Raw genomic sequence first — 22,682 nt, 5'->3', positions numbered from 1 at the left:
ACTCTTATTACTTCCATGTAGCCCTGTGGTTTCATGGGAGGTGATTTTCTTGCCTGACACAGCACACAGGCCTGCACGTATCCCAACACATGTTTCTCTAATTTTGTCCAGTAGTAGCGCGCTTTGATCCGATCTGCTGTCCGACGCACCCCGAGGTTCCCAGCGGTAATGTCATCGTGGCACGCTTTCAAGACAACCTGTCTGTAGTTCGGTGGGACACATAATCGAAGCCTGCTCCCCTGTTGCCCAATTGTACGCACATAAAGCAATTCTTGTTGCAATACAAAATTTTTAAATGGGGCGTCAGGCCGTTGTTCTAGTACCATTAATGCTTTTTTCCATTGTGGGACAGATTCTTGTCCCACGCGAATTCCCTCCAAGTCCCCGTTGAGCGTGACTAGCAGCACAGGTAGCAGGGAATCGCTCTCCTCTTCTTCTTCTGCGGGGCCTACTGGGTACCGCGACAACGCGTCTGCATCCTCGTGTAATTTCCCACTTTTGTACAACACCTGGGGTTCATAACCCTGTACCAGCAGTGCCCAACGGGCTAGTCTTCCAGCCAGATCCTTCTTCGTAGTTAACCAGCACAGAGCATGGTGGTCCGTCACAACTCTCACCGTCATCCCCCAAATGTAGCAGTGAAATTTTTTCATTGCCCAGACAAGCGCAAGGCACTCCTTCTCGGTTATTGAGTAGTTACGTTCAGTAGCTGATAGCAAACGACTTGCGAAGGCTACCGGTCTCTCTCCATCTCCCGTTTTCTGTACTAGCGCCGCGCCTATCCCGTATTCACAGGCATCGGGATGAATGTCAAACGGCTTCCCATAATCGGGATATGCTATTTGTGTCGCCTCAATCAAACGCTCCTTCAGAGCATTAAAGCTTCCTTCTTGTTCTTCTCCCCAACAAAAGGTTTTTCCCTGTTTCGTGAGGTCGTGTAACGGCTTTGAAATTTTTGCAAAATTGCTGATAAATCGCCGGTAGTAAGAACATAGCCCGATAAAGCTCCTCACATGTTTAATTTTCTGGGCATTAGTCGCGTTGGCCGGCGGTCTAGGGAATTCTCGAACCGCACAAATCTTTTCAGGATCCGGGGCGATTCCATCCTTATCCACGACGTGACCTAGAGCTTGCAGTCTGGTTTGTGCAAATAAGCATTTCTTCAGCTTCACCTTTAGATTCGCGAACTTAAGACACTCAAATACACTTCGGAGTCTCTTCACATGTTCTTCCATCGTTTGGGAATAAACAATAATGTCGTCCAAATACACTAGACACGCGGACCATCTCAGACCATCTCAACCCACTGAGAACCAGGTCCATCATTCTCTGGAACGTACCAGGCGCCGCACACAACCCAAAAGCCATCACCTTAAACTGATAAAGACCATCCGCTGTTATAAAAGCTGACTTAGGGCGATCACTCTCCTTTATGGGGACCTGCCAATAACCCGATTGCAGATCCATGATTGAAAAAAAAGCCAAACCCTCCAATCTGGCTAGGGTTTCTTCAATTCTGGGCAAGGGGTACACATCTTTCAGTGTCACCACGTTTAACTTTCTGTAATCCACACAGAACCGCCAGGCCCCGTCCTTCTTCCGCACAAGTACCACTGGTGAACTCCAGGGTCCATTGCACTTCTCTATTACTCCAGCGTCTTCCATCTCTTGAACAAGCGTCTGCATTAGCTCCCGTTCTTTCCATGCGCTCGAGTAAGGGCTTTGTCGGATGGGACGACAGTCCCCTGTCTCGATCGCATGCTCCGCTACGTTGCACACCCCGAGTCTGTCATTTTCCCCGGCGAAACAGTCCTCAAAATCTTGAAGTACCCCAACAATCTTGTCGTGACTTTCCACCTCAATTTCCTTCGAGACATATTTTCCGAACACTTCTCGTGACCATTTGGGTGCTCCCGGTTCGGCCAACGCCACCACCTCCCCCTCGCTATCCGTACCCTCTTCAGCTAAGGTGATCTCTTCTAGCGTCCCCAGGACCATGTTTCTCGGTACCCACTGATTGCGGTCTGAGAAATTGGTTACCAGCACTTGATTGAACGTCTCGCAATCCGCTACTAACAATCGCCCCGTTGAGACGCCCTTCCGCTCCAGTACGCTAGTCGAGGGCTCATTAATTGCCCCGTTCTTCCCCGGGATTCCTGCTGTCAACTCTATTTCGACCACCACCGATGAACGTGCGGGAATCATGCGCCCTACTCGGGACACCAACTCGGGTGTTTCAATCTCTTTTTCTGCCATCATCCCCATTGGAATGTCCCCAATGATGAATTCAGGCAGAGCCCCTATTTTCATTCTCGTTCCAAATCTCTCCAGGAAGTCTTTACCGAGCAAGAGGTCAATTCCCCCCATTTCTAACACCGGAACCCTGCCGACTACTTTTGACTCGCCATCCGATATTTCCAACTCTACCGCTCCTCCGGGACGTATTTCCTGGCCGTTAATTGACACGAGCCTGTTCGCTAGCCAGGGTTTTATCTCAAGGCGTAATAACGTGGTTTCCCGGGTGAACAAACGGACACGGCTGCCCCCGTGTCAATGACAGCGGGTATCTTTCTCCCATTACACATAACATCCTGGACGACAAGTTTCGTTACGTCAATGCGAAGTAACGGAAAACTTAATCCGCTCTCTTCCCTTAGGAGGCCGAGGAACGTGGGGTTAGTCTTTTGAGTATCTCCCGTAGCACGATGGTTCCCCCCATTCCCGTTTCCTTGCCGATTTTCCATGGGAATCTGGCAATTTTGTTTTAGGTGCCCCGGCTGCCTGCACCTAAAACAAATGGGCTTACCATCGGGTGTCCAATTAGGCGTGGCCTTTGGATCTCTCCCTCTATTAATGTTTCTCCCTTGGTTCAAATTATCTCTTTTCTGCATTAAGTCTTCAAACATCTTTTCGATTTTCTCAAACCTCGTAGCTACGGACGCATCTTGCTGCCCCGCTGGTCTATGCTGGGTTCTTTCCTCCCTTCCCATCACTCCCATCGCCCACTCGTCTTGCTTCCCTCGATCGGTCATCTCCTGGAAGCGTTTTACTTCTTGGAGAAACTCATTGCAGTTGGTGGGCTTTAAACTCCATAGTTTTTCTAGGACACTAGGACGCAAACCCTGCCAGAGATGTGCTAGCTTCGTGGTCTCAGCCATAGGCGGATCTACCCTACGGCATAGATCGAGCACATCGTAGTAGTATTCTAGGGTCGATTCTTCAATTCCCTGCTTCCTCCCGCGCAGTTTAACCTCGTTATGTTGCACATAGTTTACGGGCGTAAACTGTGTCAACAGCGCTGATTTTACTCCTGCCACCACCGGGGGCCCTTGTGCGTCTGACCACGCAGCGGGAAGGTTGCCTGATGCCTCCATGCATGCATACCATTTACCCGCAGCCCCTTCTAACGACAGCTCGATGTGGTCCCTGAGCTCGTTTTCCCCCACCGGTTGTATCTCCCCACCTTCTCGTAGCGATGGATCCAACTTACTACGTCTTCCCCATCCCGCCCGGTGAATGTGGGGAGAGTCTGGAATTTAATCTGGGCCGCCATCCCTACGAGATTAAGGGGTGCGACTACCCCAGCTACAACAGAATTTCTGGCGGCCCTGCTGCGTAGCAATCGAGCGCTTACCACCGAGGATCTGCGCCGAAAAGCCTCAAAATCCCACTCTAACCCACCTTCACTGCTTTCCGAATTGGAGCTGTCCTCGCCGTCAGCCCACGCTACAGTTTCTTCCTCGCTAATACTAGCCTGGTGTTGTCCCAAATTAATTTCCCTTGCTATAAACCCTGATCGGTCTTCTCTCTCGGATAATCCTCCCGGCTCCCCTACAACGTCGTCCAAACGACTGAGGGTTCCGCTGGCACTGCCTACGATTGCCTGATCACTCCTTGGCGTAAATCGCCCAAATTCGTCTCGAGGGCGCTGTCTTCCCCTGCCTCTTCCAGCACCCCCACTCATCTACCGCCTTCTGCACGAAACTCCTACTCCCCCACCAACGATCGACCGTCGTTACCTGAAGGATGACACACCGTCTACCCACGATCCCTAGATCGTCGCCCACGACAACCTGCCGCTTCCCGACGAACCCCTCGTCGTCCCAACTCCCGATTTTTTCAATCGTTACTGGTGGTGATCTACCGCCTTGCAGCGCACCACTGTCCGCCTCTACGCCCCCTTAATCACCACTAGGTCACACCTACCTCCCCAGAAATTCTTATGGCCGTCCCCGCGCTATCGCACCTAATCGCCCGTCACACGGCCGGTGCTGTGGCTTCGTACCCCAACAGTTTAAGGCACGTAGGCCGGTTGGGTCGACGACTCTCGGAAGCCCCTAACAGCCCCCGCCTCCGCACAACTAGAGCACAATAGAATGAAACAGCACAAAGACTTACCACAAGTTCTGCATCTCAACATGTAGCACGGAGGAATAACGTTGAGACTCAAGTAGCGATTAAGATTGTATTCACTGTCGATGCGCTCACACACACAGTACTAACAAACAGTTACAACTAGACTGGAGGGGAACAGCAAGGGACACACACAAGTATTTATGCACTAACGTAGACAGCAGCTACCGGGAGATATATCTGCTGACAAGACTGCCGGACATCTCGGGTAGAGTTGCGGTCAATAGCCGATACAGAAGCGCCGGACGTGACAACTAGTCCATGGGGCCTCAAATTACCGCGACAATATTATGTGTTTATACTTCTACATGGAAACAGAATCAAATATACTTGTATTCAATGTGAATACACTGTTTTATTATGAGTTTATACTTCTACATGTAAACAGAATGAAATATACTTGTATTCAATGTGAATGCACTGTTATACCATGAGTTTTTACTTCTATATGTAAACAGGATCAAATATACTTGTATTCAATGTGAATACACTGTGATACCATGAGTTTTTACTTCTATATGTAAATAGGATCAAATATACTTGTATTCAATGTAAATACACTGTTATATTATGAGTTTATACTTCTACATGTAAACAGAATAAAAAATATTTGTATTCAATATGAATACAATGTTGAAACCATGAATTTTTACTTCTATACGTAAACAGGATCAAATATACTTGTATTCAATGTGAATAGACTGTTATATTATGAGTTAATACTTCTACATGTAAACAGAATCAAATACACTTGTATTCAATGTGAAAACACTGTTATATTAGGGTTTATACTTCTACATGTAAACAGAATCAAATATACTTGAATTCAATGTGAATACACTGTGATACCATGAGTTTTTACTTCTACATGTAAACAAAATCAAATATACTTGTATTCAATGTGAATACACTGTGATACCATGAGTTTTTACTTCTATATGTAAACAGGATCAAATATACTTGTATTTAATGTGAATACACTGTGATACCATGAGTTTTTACTTCATACAGCATCATATTCACTCTCAATAGCGCGCAAAGTGACAAAACAAGGGGTAAACCCCTTCCCCCTCCCCGCGCAAACATGGAAGTCAACGGTGAAGATCCCGATTACGAATTCTCAACTCGTGAATCCATGAACATCGAAGACCCAACAGAAAATACTACGCAACTAAAAAGAAAAGGAACCGACAACCACACCATTAGAGTGAACCCCAGATTATCAGACCGATTCAGCAGCCCAGCCAGCGGTGCCCCGATAATCATTCAACTAGTAAGTGAACCATGCTCGTTCAGACTAATGAACCTCACCGAAAAGAAAAGCCTCATCGCCGGAATCATCGACATAATCGGCCAAGTGAGGCCCGGAACAAAGTGGACACAAAGAGGTGAACTCTACATCTACCCGACAACCAACAAGCAAAAGAACCTACTTCTCCAACAGAAAGCAGTGAAACAATTCCAAATCTCATGTTCACTATGCAAATCGGAACAAGAGGTGAGAGGCGTCATCTACAACGTGCCACCAAACAACACAGAAGAAGAACTCCTCAGCCTCCTAGCAAACCAAGGGGTAAAAAAGTGAAAAGATTCGCCAAACGAGGACCCAACAACACTACGACCAGCTCTACAATGGTCACTCTCTACTTCGACACAACACACCTCCCGCGCGAAGTCATCATCGCCCACGAAGTGTTCTTAGTGAAAAAATTCATCCCAAGACCGTACCTGTGCCGAAAGTGTTGGGTATTCGGACATCCGGAAGAATCAAGCCCCGTTGTTCAAGTGTGTAGAACCTGTGCCTGTGCCCATGAAGAAGACCAACAGTGCACCAGCCCACCAAAGTGCCCGACGTGCGAAGGAAACGACCACGAAGCAGGAACAGCAGCATGCCCCATCTTCGCTAGAAGACAAGAAATAATAAAATTTGCATACGTGAACAATATGTCGGTGACCGAAGCCGGTAAACTCCACAGTAGTTCACCCAAACCAACAGCACAACAGCAAATACCGAGACACCACACCAATGAAGACGCTCCGACCAGACAAGAAATCGATGACCTCAAAGCCCAAATTGAAGAACTCCGACGAGCAGCAACAAGCCAAGGCATCCCGAGCGACATCGATACGAGACTAGGAAAAGTTGAACAAGAAATCACCACGATCAAGACACAACTGGAACCGATAATGGAACTAGAGGCCCAAATGGCAACCGGATTCTCCAGCCTGGACAACCGATTGACAATGATGTGTGCCATGTTCGAACAAGACAGACAAGATAGGCTCGCCCGACAAAAAGAAAAAGACAAAAGAAAGACAGCAGACATATCACCTAGTACGAAAACCAGAAATCAGGGAAGCGGAACCCAACCAACACAACCACAAAGGAGAAGCGAAACTGAAGCACCAAAAAAACAACCAGACAATGACCCCACCAATCAAAATCATCCAATGGAACGCAAGAGGACTCTACAGATCCAGACTGGAAGAATTCAAGAATCACTTACGAATTCACAACCCCCATATTGTCCTCCTTAGTGAAACCCATTGGAAAGATGAATACAAAGTTAAATTCTCAGCATACAACTCGTTTACAAAAAATCGCGGTAGCCAAGGAAGAGGAGTAGCGATACTAATAAAAAAAATTTTCAATCTACCACACTAGATGTCCCATCCAACGAAAACCTAGAAGCAGTCGGAGCCATTATCAAGCTAAAAGACAACGAAGAAATCGAATTGATCTCGGCGTATTGCCCAAATGGAAATCGGTGTGCATACGAAGAACTAGAAAAACTGTTAAAAAAACCCGGAAATAGTGCCATAGTAGGAGGCGACTTAAACGCCCACGCAGACTTATGGGAAGATGGCTACCACACTAACACCTCCGGAAGAAACCTCAAGCAATTCCTTCAAGACGACGACAAGCTCATCCTAATAACCCCCAAAGAATCTCGGGACAAGACCCTCCCAGAACGACAACCGAAGTGCAACAATAGACCTCACATTGTGCACACCAAACCTGGCCCATCTATCAACTGCAGTAACCGGACCGTACTGGGGAAGTGACCATCTGCCCGTAATCATCGACCTAAGCATCAACTCTACACCAAACGCCCCACACAACCCAACCTGGAAATTTAAAGAATCCTGGCAGGAATGGAACGAAGAAATCGAGACCCAACTAAAAGCAACCCAAAAAAACCAAAACGCCGAGACCAGCTACAACACCCTCTACGCGGCAATGATGAACGCCAACAACATATTCTTCGCCCCCAATAGAAAAACACACCCACGTGAGTCCCAAAAGCCGTGGTGGACCAAAGAATGCAAAGCAGCAGCCAAACAAGCAAGGAAAGCGTACCAGGTGTGGCGCTCTACCCTACTCCAAACCGACAAAACACACCTCAACAAAATGGAAGCAATTAAGAAGAGGACAATCCTAGAATCAAAAAATAGCTCGTGGGAAAGACACATCGACTTACTAGACGGAAAAAACACATCAAAGTTTTGGAAATTCGCAAAAACAATGATGAACGGACGGAGAGAAACCATCAATGCCCCCCTCAACAACCAGAAAGGTGAACAAACAAGAGACCCAGTGGAGAAAGCCAACATTTTCTTGGAGCAGTTCTCCCCTATCGACGATGACATCCCACCAACAAGGCCAGAGCAAGTAAAGGAAATTGAAAAACAAATCAAGAACCCGGATGCCGAACCCCTCAACTCTAACTTCACCATTCAAGAATTGACAAGGAGCCTCTCCCAACTACCAGACAAAGCGATGGGCCTTGACAGAATCCACAACAGAATGCTGAAAAACTTAAACGGTGGAAATCGTAAGAGTCTACTCACAACAATCAACTTGATGTTCAGGGAAGGATACATCCCAAAAGATTGGAAATGTGCCATCGTCACACCCATCCTCAAACCAGGCAATCCACCCGGAGAAGCGGAATCGTACAGACCAGTCTCATTGACATCATGCCTGGGGAAAGTAATGGAAAAAATGATCAATAATCGACTCAAGTGGCACCTAGACCAGCTGAATATACTACCGAAAGTCCAAACCGGATTCCGAAGAGGATGTACCACCACCGACAATCTAATCCGAATAGAATCAGCCATCAAATCCGGCTTCAACAGCAGCCACCCAACCACAGCAATATTCCTGGACATCTCGAAGGCGTACGACAACACATGGATAGAAGGACTCCTATTCAAACTCACAAAAGCAAACGTTAAAGGCCGAACTCTCAAATGGTTACAAAATTTCCTTACCGGAAGAGGCATAAGGACAAGAGTAAACAACAACCTATCCGAAGAAAGAAAAATTTCCAAAGGAGTCCCTCAAGGAAGTGTGCTCAGCCCCCTCCTATTCAACGTAATGCTTGCGGACTTCCCAATCCCAGAAGAAGGATGCGAAACTTCCCTTTTCGCCGATGACATCGCAATATATTCCACGGCGAAAACCAAAGCAGCCACAACGATCCCACTCCAATTGCAACTAAACAAAATAGAAGAATGGGCCACAAAAGGGAACTTCAAATTCTCGGTTAGTAAATGTGCATCGCTGACATTCACCAGAAAACGAAACAAAGACCCCCCACAACAGTTCAAACTCAATGGAGCCGTGATCAGCGAAGTATTGCAGTACAAATTCCTTGGCATCATCATGGACCACAAACTATCATGGGAACCACAGATCCAAGCAACCACGAACAAAATACTCAGAAGAGCCAACCTGATTCGTATGATGACCTACGGAAAAAACACACTGAAAATTCCCCTACTCATCCGCATATTCAAAGCCATGATTAGGAGCGCATACGACTACGGTTCTACCATCCTCACAACCATCCCAAAGACAAGACTGGAAAAGCTGGAGCAAGCTCAAAACCAAATCCTCCGCACAATCATCGGCTGCTTTAAATCTACCCCCAAAGCACTACTGAACATCGAGACTGGCATATACCCAGTGAAGGATAGATGGGACCAACTTGCATACAACTACTTCCTCAGACTAAACGAAAAGCCGTGGAACCCGGCATATGGCACCATCCAAGAACTAACTAGAAGACAAACAACGTGGAAAACCAACAGCACCCCAGCAGCAATCACCCACTTAAGGAAACTGGACCTAACTGGCAAAAATTTTTTCAAAAGACCTTCCTCGCAGACACCTGAAGTGGAACCCCTCCCACCATGGAAACACTTCTCAATCCCAACGAACTACTTCCCCCTCACAAAGAAACAAGCCACAGAATCAAACCAAACAAACCAACTATTCAACTCACTCACTCGTAATCCAAACACCAACCACCTTGAAGTATACACTGATGGATCAGTGTGCGAGACAACAAAACTGCCAGCTGTGCATTCCACATACCTAAGAAGAAAGAGAACGAAGCATGGTTACTGAAAAATTCCACAAATAGTTTCAACGCAGAGCTGTATGCAATCAGACAAGCCCTATACCACCTCAACAAGTACGAGATGGACTCAGCCACCATCTTCACTGATTCAAAATCTTCCATTCAAGCAATATCCAACTTCAAATGGGAGTCAAGCCCAGCAATACCTGAAATAATCAAACAGATTTTCAACTTAAATGCTTCAGGGACCAGAATAACATTAACATGGATACCCTCACACGCCGGAATCGTTGGAAACGAAATCGCAGACCAACTGGCGACAAACATCCGGAAGGACCGACGCAATGCCACTACAAAAACAATAACAAACAAAATTGATGTTAGGCAAAACATAGCAACAGCTAAAGCTAACCACAAAAACATCACGTTCCAGAAACTAAAAACTCAATCAACAAACATGGCAGTGACAAGCAGAGAATGTTTTGGATACTTACCATGGCACACCAATAAGAAAAGAACTATCCAATCAGCCTTGTTCCGACTACGCAGCGGCCACAACAAACTAAATCACTTCATCAGCAGATTGGAACCGGAAACACTCGCAGATTGCCCGAACGGATGCCCGGAACGAGAGGACGCCACACACGTACTCCTCCACTGCCAGCACTACACTGAAGCGAGGTCCGAAACGGAACGCAATCTCTCCACCCTCAACATCCCCCCAGGACTACCGACACTACTAGGACTCAATAGCTCAATCCCTAAACACACACAAAACCAAATTGCAGCCCACCTCATCTCTTTCCTCATATCTACTAAACTAATTGAAAGAATTTAAATAAATTAACGTGTGTTTTTTTGTGTGCTATGTATACGTCCCCCCCCTTTTTTCCTGCTATTAATGTAATTGCAATCTGAAACAAAAAAAAAAATAAATAAAAAGAAGCAAAGGTGTGTAAGGGACGGCAGACGACCCGTAAGCTGTAACCAGTGGCAACAAGCCATGGCCAGCGGCACCTAACTTATCAAACTCAAAACCAAGAGTTTTAAAACCTATATGTAAACAGGATCAAATATACTTTTTTTCAATGTGAATACACTGTGATACCATGAGTTATTACTTCTATGAGAAAACAGGATCAAGTATACTTTTATTCAATGTGAATACACTGTTATATTATGTGTTTATACTTCTACATGGAAACAGAATCAAATATACTTGTATTCAAATGTGAATACACTGTGATACCATGAGTTTTTACTTCTTTATGTAAACAGGATCAAATATACTTGTATTCAATATGGATACACTGTGATACCATGAGTTTTTACTTCTATAGGTAAACAGAATCAAATATACTTGTATTCAATGTGAATACACTGTGATACCATGAGTTTTCACTTCTACGTGTATTCAATGAGTTTTCACTTATACGTGTATTCAATGTGAATCCACTGTGATACCATAAGTTTTTACTTCTATATGTAAACAGGATCAAATATACGTGTATTCAATGTGAATCCACTGTGATACCATAAGTTTTTACTTCTATATGTAAACAGGATCAAATATACTTGTATTTAATGTGAATACACTGTTATATTATGAATTTATACTTCTACATATAAACAGAATCAAATATACTTGTATTCAATGGGAATACACTGTTATATTATGAATTTATACTTCTACATGTAAACAGAATCAAATATCCTTGTGTTTAATGTAAATACACTGTGAGAGCATGAGTTTTAACTTCTATATGTAAACAGGATCAAATATACTTGTATTTAATGTGAATACACTGTGATACCACGGTTTTTACTTCTATATGTAAGCAGGATCAAATATACTTGTATTCAATGTGAATACACTGTTATATTATGAGTATACTTCTACATGTAAACAGAATAAATATACTTGTATTTAATTTGAATAAACTGTTATATTATGAGTTTATACTTCTACATGTAAACAAAATCAAATATACTTGAATTCAATGTGAATACACTGTTATATTATGAGTTTACACTTCTACATGTATACAGAATCAAATATACTTGTATTCAATGTGAATACACTGTTATATTATGAGTTTATACTTCTACATGTAAACAGAATCAAATATACTTGAATTTAATGTGAATACACTGTGATACAATGAGTTTTAATTTCTATATGTAAACAGGATCAAACATACTTGTATTTAATGTGAAAACACTGTTATATTATGATTTTATACTTCTACATGTTAACAGAATTAAATATACTTGTATTCAATGTGAATACACTGTTATATTATGAGTTTATACTTCTACATGTAAACAGAATCAAATATACTTGTATTTAATGTGAATACACAGTGATACCATGATTTTTAACTTCTATATGTAAACAGGATCAAATATACTTGTATTCAATGTGAATGCACTGTTATATTATGAGTTTATACTTCTACATGTAAACAGAATCAAATATACTTGTATTTAATGTGACTACACAGTGATACCATGATTTTTAACTTCTATATGTAAACAGGATCAAATATACTTGTAATCAATGTGAATACTCTGTCATACCATGAGTTTTAACTTCTACATGTAAACAGGATCAAATATACTTGTATTCAACGTAAATACACTGTCATATTATGAGAGTTTATACTTCTACATGTAAACAGAATCAAATATCCTTGTGTTTAATGTAAATACACTGTGATAGCATGAGTTTTTACTTCTATGTGTAAACAGGATCAAATATACTTGTATTCAATGTGAATACACTGTTATATTATGAGTTTATACTTCTACATGTAAACAGAATCAAATATACTTGTATTCAATGTGAATACACTGTTATACTATGAGTTTATACTTCTACATGTAAACAGAATTAAATTTACTTGTATTCAATGTGAATACACTGTTATATTATGAGTTTATACTTCTACATGTAAACAGAATCAAATATACTTGTATTCAATATGAATACACAGCGATACTATGATTTTTAACTTCTATATGTAAACAGGATCAAATATACTTGTATTCAATGTGAATACACTGTTATATTATGAGTTTATACTTGTACATGTAAACAGAATCAAATATACTTGTATTCAATGTGAATACACTGTGATACCATGAGTTTTAACTTCTATATGTAAACAGAATCAAATATACTTGTATTCAATGTGAATACACTGTTATATTATGAGAGTTTATTTTTCTGCATGTCAACAGAATCAAATATCCTTGTATTTAATGTGAATACACTGTAATACCATGAGTTTTTACTTCTACATGTAAACAGAATCAAATATATTTGTATTCAATGTGAATACACTGTTATATTATGAGTTTATACTTCTACATGTAAACAGAATCAAATATACTTGTATTCAATCGAATTCAGTTTGATTCCATGAGTTTTTCCTTCTATATGTAAACAGGATCAAATATACTTGTATTCCACGTGAATACACTGTTATATTATGAGAGTTTATACTTCTACATGTAAACAGAATCAAATATCCTTGTATTCAATGTGAATACACTGTGATACCATGAGTTTTTACTTCTACATGTAAACAGAATCAAATATACTTGTATTCAATATGAATACACAGTGATACCATGATTTTTAACTTCTATATGTAAACAGGATCAAATATACTTGTATTCAATGTGAATACACTGTTATATTATGAGTTTATACTTCTACATGTAAACAGAATCAAATATACTTGTATTTAATGTGAATACACTGTGATACCATGATTTTTAACTTCTATATGTAAACAGGATCAAATATACTTGTATTCAATGTGAATACACTGTGATACCATGAGTTTTAACTTCTATATGTAAACAGGATCAAATATACTTGTATTCAACGGAAATAAACTGTTATATTATAAGAGTTTATACTTCTACATGTAAACAGAACCAAATATCCTTGTATTCAATGTGAATACACTGTGAAACTATGAGTTTTTACTTCTATGTGCAAAAAGGATCAAATATACTTGTATTCAATGTGAATACACTGTTATATTATGAGTTTACACTTCTACATGTGAACAGAATCAAATATACTTGTATTCAATGTGAATACACTGTTATATTATGAGTTTATACTTCTACATGTAAACAGAATCAAATATACTTGTATTCAATGTGAATACACTGTGATACCATGAGTTTTAACTTCTATATATAAACAGGATCAAATATACTTGTATTCAACTTGAATACACTGTTATATTATGAGAGTTTATACTTCTACATGTAAATTGAATCAAATATCCTTGTATTCAATGTGAATACACTGTGATACCATGAGTTTTAACTTCTATATGTAAACAGGATCAAATATACTTGTATTCAATGTGAATACACTGTGATACCATGAGTTTTTACTTCTATGTGTAAACAGGATCAAATATACTTGTATTCAATGTGAATACACTGTTATATTATGATTTTATACTTCTACATGTAAACAGAATCAAATATACTTGTATTTAATGTGAATACACTGTTATATTATAGGAAGCCGGAGATTTAGGACCGGTGGAAATAGGCCCCGACGAAATAGGCCCGGCAAATATGACCGGACGAAATAGGACCCTACGAAATAGGCCATTTAAAAATATTTTTAAAGCGGTCCTATTTCTCCGTCAAATGGGCCTATTTCTCCCTTTTATTTCTAAGTTCCATAGAGGATACGCTGAAAATATCAAAAAAAAAATAATAAAATACAAAAACAATTCTAATTCCGACCTAAATTCTCCATGAGGGAGAAGGCGGAATAATATACGATATTTCCGCCACCGTTTATATTCATTGCCGTAGCTCAAACCACGATGAGTGAAATTCACACATTGTCGTCTAGTTATTCATATGTTAGTTAACCGATTTCCGTCTTTATTTTTTCATGAACCTATTCCCCTTTTTTTTTACTATAAAGTTCATTTGTTACAAAAGTCGTTTTCACTTCGTAACTATCGTTAATTTGAAAAATGAACAAATTTCCGTGCTTGCTTTGCCATTTTTTTCTTCCGTAGTTCGATCCCCTCTTCAGTGGCTCAGCCTTGAACGCATCTCCCCCCTTTAGCGGATCAGCCCTGAACGCGTCTCCCCTCTCTACCGATGCCAATGCCAGTGCTCGGGTGAAGTAGGAAATGAAACATATTTGATGAAATAACTCTTTCGAATATATTTAAAACATTTTCATCAATAATTTAATGTTTTTAAAGCACGAAACGAAAATTACTTTTGAGTTTTACGGGGCTGACGCGCTGCCCAAGCCGGCAAACCGGCCAGAAGGGTGGTCGAGCGGTGGGACTGCCCGCACCCGTAGGAGAGGGGTCGGTGCAGGGGGGTTTACCTGGGCCATACCATACGCACCCATGTTTTATTTTTCGCTTCCATGTCAATGGGTGGTCTATTGGTCAGCAAACCGGGCTGCCATTCGGAAGAACCGGTGTTCGATTCTCGGATAAGTGAAAGTAGAAATTTCAGAAAAATTATTTTGAAAAATAAATAGCACAACAGCATCAAGCCCTGCAATACCAAGCGGCTACATGTTGCCTTAAATAAATCACCGGTTGGGCTTTACACGACGCTTGTCGTTTAAAACATTTTTGTAAATTATTTAATTTTTTTAAAGCACGAAGCGAAAATTACTATATAGTTTTGAATACCAAAGTCCAGTTGTCTAAGATTTCCATCTATCGGTAAAAATGTCGTGGTTCCATAGCGTCATGAAGATGGCATCATGTGTTAATCACTAACCAGCGTTTAATTTTCAACATGAAAATTATCAAATAACTTTAAAACACAAATTTTTTATTATTTAAAATTTAAAAAAAATTATTTAATGTGTTCTAACATCTATCCATTTTGAATTGAATATAATCCATTTTTAATTATTGAAAATGCACACTCGTTTAGCAGACGAGTCATCAATAGCGTGGTCATCCGTCATCTTAATAACACACAACTTGGATATTATTTCACTCTTTGGGATTTTGCATCGGTAAAACTTCATTACATTTATACCAGAAATGCTGTCCACAAAAATCTTTAGCAGTTTTATAATTGAAGATCTAAAGTTTATTTGTAGCTTAATGCCAGACCAGCTCTGATTGGATTTGTATCATTCTCTTCCACTTACGATGGACGCTTAAAAGATTCTTAAGTCAGCAAGGTTAGTTTTTAACACTGTTATTTATATTTAATACAGACTAGTTTAACCCTGTCTCTTTTCTGTTTTCCTGTAATCAGATTCACCATGATTATCCAGCCAGTTATTCATCACATGATGCAGGTATCTAATTACATAACAGTTGCTTAAAGCAATTCCTTTATTCAAGTATTTATTCCATAGTTGTTGTTGGTGCTCGTGGAGCTGGATTTTGTGCAGAGTTTGGTTGCTTCGCAGGCATCATAAATCTTCAATAGTTCGATGTAAGTGGCCATTTTCTTCTTCACTCCCCTGTGATAATTTTAAAACATGTGATCAGACTCTTCATTTTCAGCTTGATGAAATGAATCCTATCAAGTTACGTTATAGGGCACAGGAATCCCTTTCTGGAAGTCCACAGCATTCAAGGCACTCTTCCGATTAAAAACATTATGGTCTGTTTATTTACATTTTGTCTTTCTTAATTTCATAGTTTGAAAATCCTGGAGGAATCTAGTGATTCAATATCCCTTTCATTTGGCGGCACTGGCAAAGCTGTTCTGCTTGTCAAGCCATTTCGTCTTGATGTCTATGATGAAGACCAACTAGTCCTCTCTGTGAATGCAAAAGGCTTGCTGTACCATCACCTGCACTATTCGTCGATGCTTCCGAAATTAATAAATTTCATGATTGAATCTATCAAGTAAGATTTTCTGTGTAATAGTACAATATAATAGTGCAAAGACATTTTTAAATATCACAAGAAATAGGTTTATACATTTAAAAATCATTTAAACACTTGGTTCACAATTCGTCATCGCTCTCGAAGGACATGTCGTAATTATCTATGTTTTCGTCGTTTCATAGTTTGAAAATCCTGGAGGAATCTAGTGATTCAATATCCCTTTCATTTGGCGGCACTGGCAAAGCTGTTCTGCTTGTCAAGCCATTTCGTCTTGATGTCTATGATGAAGACCAACTAGTCCTCTCTGTGAATGCAAAAGGCTTGCTGTACCATCACCTGCACTATTCGTCGATGCTTCCGAAATTAATAAATTTCATGATTGAATCTATCAAGTAAGATTTTCTGTGTAATAGTACAATATAATAGTGCAAAGACATTTTTAAATATCACAAGAAATAGGTTTATACATTTAAAAATCATTTAAACACTTGGTTCACAATTCGTCATCGCTCTCGAAGGACATGTCGTAATTATCTATGTTTTCGTCGTTAAGGTTCAAAGGATGGTCAGTGACTACAGTTGGGAATGAGGTTTTCAGTTCTAATACTATTTCCTCCAGTAGTTCCATGGTTGATAACTAATAATAATAATAGATTGATATGGTTATTTAACAATTATTTGAATCATTTCAGTTATTACCTCATTATCCTGGTACCGTGTCCACAAAGCAAAAAGGATGGAGTTCTTTAACTGTGTCTCCTTCTTCCTATGGGCCTTGATCTTCTAATGAGAGAGAAGCTTCTGTGATAGCTTTACGTCTTGACACAGCTGCTCCAGCACCAACGTCATCTTGTAAAACGGGAGATTTGGGCCACCCGCCAACTGGTAGGAGATAAATAATGAGTAACACTAACTTAATTAATTAGTTTACTGAAAATACCTTGTTCCAGTCATTGTGAAGCCCTTCACAATCGTTATTTGTTTTCAGAAGGAGATTGAAACAGGACCAATGAACAGGAGTCCAAAAACGGCCTCGAATCCAGTTTCGCTCCATATAGTCCATTAATGTCTCCAGTATTGGTGGCACCGATGTTCGTAAGGAGTCAAACACCGAAGGTATTTTATCGGCTATACAAAACAGAACTTTAAAATTTAATTTTTTAAAATTCATTGGAAAAATGTAACCTGGAAGATAGGCGAGACAAAGCAGACGAAAAACGAAGTCGCGAACAGGATTGGGTCCTTTTTTGTTGTACTCGGTCGACAGGTTAAAATCGCGGATTTTCTTCATTATTGCCTGGCACCAATGGAAATTACATCCCAAGTGGAAGCAAGAAGGAAACAGTTTTCGGACTGCGACAAAAACTGCGCGTTCAAAATCTGTCACAATCCGTTCAACTCTGGGAAGGGGCATGATTTCCTGAATAAGGTAAACAAAATAAGTTAATGCGTTGAGAAATCAATTGAAATGAATTGATTGTACCTTTAGTTTTTGGAACACCGCTATATAGTCAATAGCTCTTCTTCGAGACATGCAACAGAAAAGAAGCGGCACTTGCTTTAAATCTCCTTTCTCGTTCTTTATTATTCCGTTGATGGAGAGTAACTAGGTTAGAAAAAAAATTTTTAGATGATTCACTTTAAAAGATGAATTTTTAAAATACCTGTTTTATGGGATCCCTGATAAAGTGGAATGTCGCATCTAGGAACCACGTCTTGCAGTCCTCCAACTGTCTCTTCATTACTTGTGTGAAAAACAGAAGATGGCGAGCTTTATTTGTGCCATGCCCAGCGAAGACCTCTCATTGAAAAAAGTCTGGAGTGAAGAACTCTACGTTGATCTCAAAAAATGGCTCGTCTTTCCTAGGATTAGGAGGCATAGATTTGGATCTCAAATATCTGCAATGAGTAAAAATCTCGGTAAAAATGTTATAATTCACTATATTAATGATTGCAATGATAGGAAAAAGCATTACTTTAACCGCCTAGTCGCATTTTCTACATCCGGCATATCTCTCCCTGCCAACTCCTTGTTCTTCTTCAATTCGTCAAAAATAATCCTTTTGGGGGGCTTAAACTTCTCTAGTAAGGCTTCCTTTTTGGCGTTCTTAAAAATCGGAATCTTTCAAAGAAGACAGAAATTGAATTAATTATCAGTTCATTGATTGGCTAAAATTTACAGGCTTACTCGCTCGTGGTTCCCATGGTCTGGCGGATGAATATGATGGACTCCACTGTCTTGATTGTGTAACTTTTCCTGGAAGTCTTCTTGGCTGTAGTCAACAAGGTAATTTCTTCCCGACCGAATTTTTTGAGTTATTATCGCTTTGCAGGGGTCTTGAGGCCGTCGGGTTGAGCAACGCCAAGTGAAGGATTTACCGTTAACACGTTTTTTAGTGTAGCAATAACCTAGGCAGAATCAAAATTAAGTTATCAGAAATCATCACTTTTGTTATAATTGGTTACCTAATCCATTTGTTAACTTGTTTTTTCCTTTGTTAGATCCGTTAATGTGAATTTTGTACACTGGCTCCTTCGGTTCTTTAAATGAAGATTGCTGACAGAAGAAAACTAATTAATGCAGAAATACCGTTATAATTTTTCATCAAAAATTTCTTACTTCCAATGTTGATTCAATTGGTTCCACAGGTGGCTGAGCTCTTACACCATCACTGTCGCGATTTCGCCTTGAAACAGATGGTTCGAAGACATCAGAATCCTATAACGGTTAAGGATAAGAACGGTAAGTGAAAAACTAGAAATAAGTTCATTAAATCTGGTATTATGAGTAAAATAACACTTACGTGTAGTGGATATTCTGGTTCGACAGGAGAGTTGTCTGGTTGAACGAGTCGTCTTCGTCGTGGTGGAGCAACAGGCGGAGTAGCAGTGGGAGATCTAAGCCGCGAAAGAATTAAAAGAACAGGAGACATTAATAAAGAAACAATAGGAGAAGACTGTGCCCTTGGAGATTCTCTATGGCAAGAAGGAGATGGTCTTCTCTGAAGCGGAGGAGATGGTGTTCTTTGACGAGGCGGAGATGGGATTCTCTGACGCGGAGGAGATGGTGTTTTCTGAATATCAGCAGCAGAAGAACAAACAGGACGTCGTCTGGATACATGGGGAGGATCTAGAATCTCCGGACGCTTCACGGTTCTTTTCGGGCGAACAGAAGCTCTTGCAGTAACCGCCTCAACGTCGTTTCCATCACGAGAACCACCTGCAACACTTGCCACTGCTTCAAGGACTTCTTGACCCTCACTTGCAGACCGTGTACTATCAGCATCTGACAAACTAGCATTCGCCTAGTTAAAAGAGCAGGTTGAGAGAAAAGTTATCGAAATGATTACTCAGTATTAATAACAAATTAATTTTGTACTTACAAGGGGATCATAGCTCACATCATCTGTACGAATCTGTACACTATCAATAGAAACACACTTTGCACAGCGGTAGTTGGTGGAAAATTCTTTCCAGGTGCGTGTGCCACCTCTATCGAAAACAAATCCGCAACACGCACGGTGAAGTGGAACTTTACAGACAAGACACCGACAGAACTGTTTCCGACTCGAAACGACACAATCACAGTGAGAACACTTCGAATCCGAAGAGAGATCCATGGTGAGTACTAATTTGCACAAGACTGAAACAGAGACTATTGCCTTCCCTGAAATGTTCTTTCATTATATAGGAAGTGTATCATATGGAGGAGGAGCCACAGGACGTTCTGGTGGTTTCCGTTCTGAAGTGTGTGTGCCGCTCCTTCGGGAGCTGTCAGTGGCTATGTAAGATAAAGGCTCCCTAGGGAATATGTGTTGAAAACGGCAAAACTCTTCTGATGGTACCATCAAAGAGAGAGAAAGACATCAGATGAACATCGAGGTTATTCTGACTTACCATCACTGATTTTAAATTACTATCCTGTTTTTTTGAGTTTCTATCCTGTAACAGATCCCACCACCACCCCCCAGACCAGAATTTGATAGTTCTAGGGAGAAGTTGCAGAAACTTGGAGAAGGAGAGGGTTCGATGACGGCAAAGAAATTCAATAAGATGAAGCTAAAGCTAGAAGCGTAATACCTCAGTCCGAATGAACTTGTGTCTCTTTTCCTAATCTTTATTTGTTTCTAATTTCTAGGGAGGCTTTGGCCACATAAAAAAAAAACAGTAGCTATGCATGAAGTTTTCTTAAGCAGACTGGAGAATCATCCAATATTCAGAGCTGATACGAACTTTCGTGTTTTTCTTGAATACGAACAAGATGTAATGAACGAGTGTACCTTGTCAATCAAATTCAGAATCAACTCTAGTAATGCTTTTGAATATTCACAGTTGTCCGTACGAGGAAAAAACAAAAAGGAGAAAGTGTTAGATCGTTTTCTACAACGACTGAGAGATATTGCTTGGGTCTACATAAAAGGACGTTGACGAGTTTTTATTATAATTACAATCCAACACTCCTACGATATCCATTTGCATTGGTATAATATACACCATCTTGGGGAACAGACCCTAAATACAATCAGAAATTGTATAACCATGACTACTTAGTATTATTACACTCGTGTTAACTTCATTACAACTAAGTTACCTTGATAGATTTTCCATCGGGAACATTACTTTGAACATGTTTCAGGAACTTTCCACTCTTCACACACAAGCAGTAGCCTGCACAGATATCCAGTCCTTTGAAGACTCTAAAATAAAAAGGGAATTAAAATTGTTTAATGAAATGTACAAGCAACTTTTTTCTCATTATCTTATACTTCTCTAATTCAGCTGACATTTCTCTACTGGACCAGTCTCGATAGTAGCTTACTGAACGAATACCTAGTGACATTCTGGATAATTCCTCCAAGTCTTGTTCGATGGGACAGATATAATTACTATGCCATTTTTTCATCATGCAACAGAAAAGCTGCTCGCAAGGCTTACTAAGATTTTCTTTTCCTTTTTGTTTCCGTTGTAGAACTGGAAGCCCATTTTTCCCTGAAAATATAACAACAATTTCTTAACAAATCATTGAACAAGAATAGTTTTCTTATTATATTTACCCTTTTCGTACTTCTTGAATCCCACTGCCAGCTCATTTTCCCTTTCCGTCAGGGACGAATTCGGTAGCACATCATGTACTGGTTGAAAAGTGTTTCCTCTAAATTTTCTGTTTTGCTCCAGTAATTGAGCTTGCAGACGAAGAATTAGAGCTGAAAAAAAGAAAGAAACATTACATAATGAATACAATAACAATCATTCAAAGAATTACCATACTTAGCCTTCAATTGTTCAGTTTCCACCACTAATTAATTAAGTTAATACTAACGAAAAAAAACTATGCAGAACATGTGCTTAATTAGTCTCTTTATTTTTTACGTGCTCACTGCTCAGGCTATCTTCACACATTAATTAGTACAACTGCGAGCGCTAGATGGCTGTGGGTCGAAAAAAGAAAAAAAAACGAGGGAGCAAAAAAAAATTTTTTTTTTCTTGGTAAAACGGATTGCCATATAATAATAAAATGTACACATGTTGAAGCTATTTTTATTTTTTTATAAGATTTCTATTTTTTATTTGTAAAATAAACGCTGAAGTTGACGATGAGCAGATGACGCCATCTTCATGACGCTATTGAACCACGCTAGTGACGCCACTATCACCGATAGATGGAAATCTTCCAAACCACATTTGGTATTAAACTATAATAGAAATTTTCTTTTCGTGCTGTATACATATATTTGATCAATAAAAAAAAACGATCCATTTCGCCAGGGTAGTTCCACACCGCTTTATGCTGTTGAGCTATTAATTTTTCAAAAATATTTTGTAAATAAAATTCTATTTCGACTTGGCCGAGATTCGAACACCGGCGCTTGGGAATCACAGCGCGAGTTGCTGACCACGACACCACCGGTTGCTGATATGAAGACGGGAAAACATAGGAGCGTATGGTATGGCCCAGGGAAACCCCCCTTCACTCACCCCTCTCCCATGAGTGCGTGCAGCCTCCCCCGCTCAACCACCCTTC

The 22,682-nt window shown here is 40.4% G+C and overlaps 1 protein-coding gene and 3 long non-coding RNA genes across 5 annotated transcripts; 1 reads left to right on the top strand and 3 right to left on the bottom strand.

The window, feature by feature from the left end:
- Positions 1-6,002: 6,002 nt before the first annotated feature.
- On the bottom strand, positions 6,003-10,464 carry LOC123467840. 2 transcript variants are annotated; one of them, XR_006641943.1, is made up of 9 exons: positions 10,280-10,464; positions 10,058-10,135; positions 9,892-9,991; positions 9,712-9,799; positions 8,692-8,917; positions 8,469-8,626; positions 8,266-8,398; positions 6,425-6,546; positions 6,003-6,316 (listed from the first exon to the last, which is right to left on the bottom strand). It is a non-coding gene; the product is annotated as an uncharacterized LOC123467840 (long non-coding RNA). The 2 variants fall into 2 exon arrangements; XR_006641944.1 differs by lacking the exon at positions 6,425-6,546 and having other exon boundaries at positions 6,005-6,316; positions 10,280-10,461.
- A 5,208-nt stretch (positions 10,465-15,672) lies between these two features.
- LOC123467839 lies at positions 15,673-16,404 on the top strand. Its single transcript, XR_006641942.1, has 5 exons — positions 15,673-15,828; positions 15,905-15,999; positions 16,077-16,119; positions 16,180-16,259; positions 16,331-16,404. It is a non-coding gene; the product is annotated as an uncharacterized LOC123467839 (long non-coding RNA).
- Positions 16,405-17,153: 749 nt separating this feature from the next.
- LOC123467841 lies at positions 17,154-18,264 on the bottom strand. The gene is made up of 5 exons (XM_045167610.1): positions 18,144-18,264; positions 17,846-18,080; positions 17,601-17,788; positions 17,477-17,542; positions 17,154-17,297 (listed from the first exon to the last, which is right to left on the bottom strand). The coding sequence occupies exons 1-5, from the start codon at positions 18,192-18,194 to the stop codon at positions 17,154-17,156; spliced, it is 684 nt and encodes a 227-aa protein (XP_045023545.1). The 5' UTR covers positions 18,195-18,264.
- A 2,497-nt stretch (positions 18,265-20,761) lies between these two features.
- On the bottom strand, positions 20,762-22,071 carry LOC116935870. The gene is made up of 5 exons (XR_006641941.1): positions 21,924-22,071; positions 21,715-21,864; positions 21,427-21,649; positions 21,252-21,357; positions 20,762-21,172 (listed from the first exon to the last, which is right to left on the bottom strand). It is a non-coding gene; the product is annotated as an uncharacterized LOC116935870 (long non-coding RNA).
- Between the last annotated feature and the right edge of the window lie 611 nt (positions 22,072-22,682).

Source organism: Daphnia magna, unplaced genomic scaffold, assembly GCF_020631705.1.
Source record: "Daphnia magna isolate NIES unplaced genomic scaffold, ASM2063170v1.1 Dm_contigs243, whole genome shotgun sequence".
Lineage (NCBI taxonomy): Eukaryota > Metazoa > Arthropoda > Branchiopoda > Diplostraca > Daphniidae > Daphnia > Daphnia magna.
This window is presented reverse-complemented; position numbering and strand designations above follow the sequence as displayed.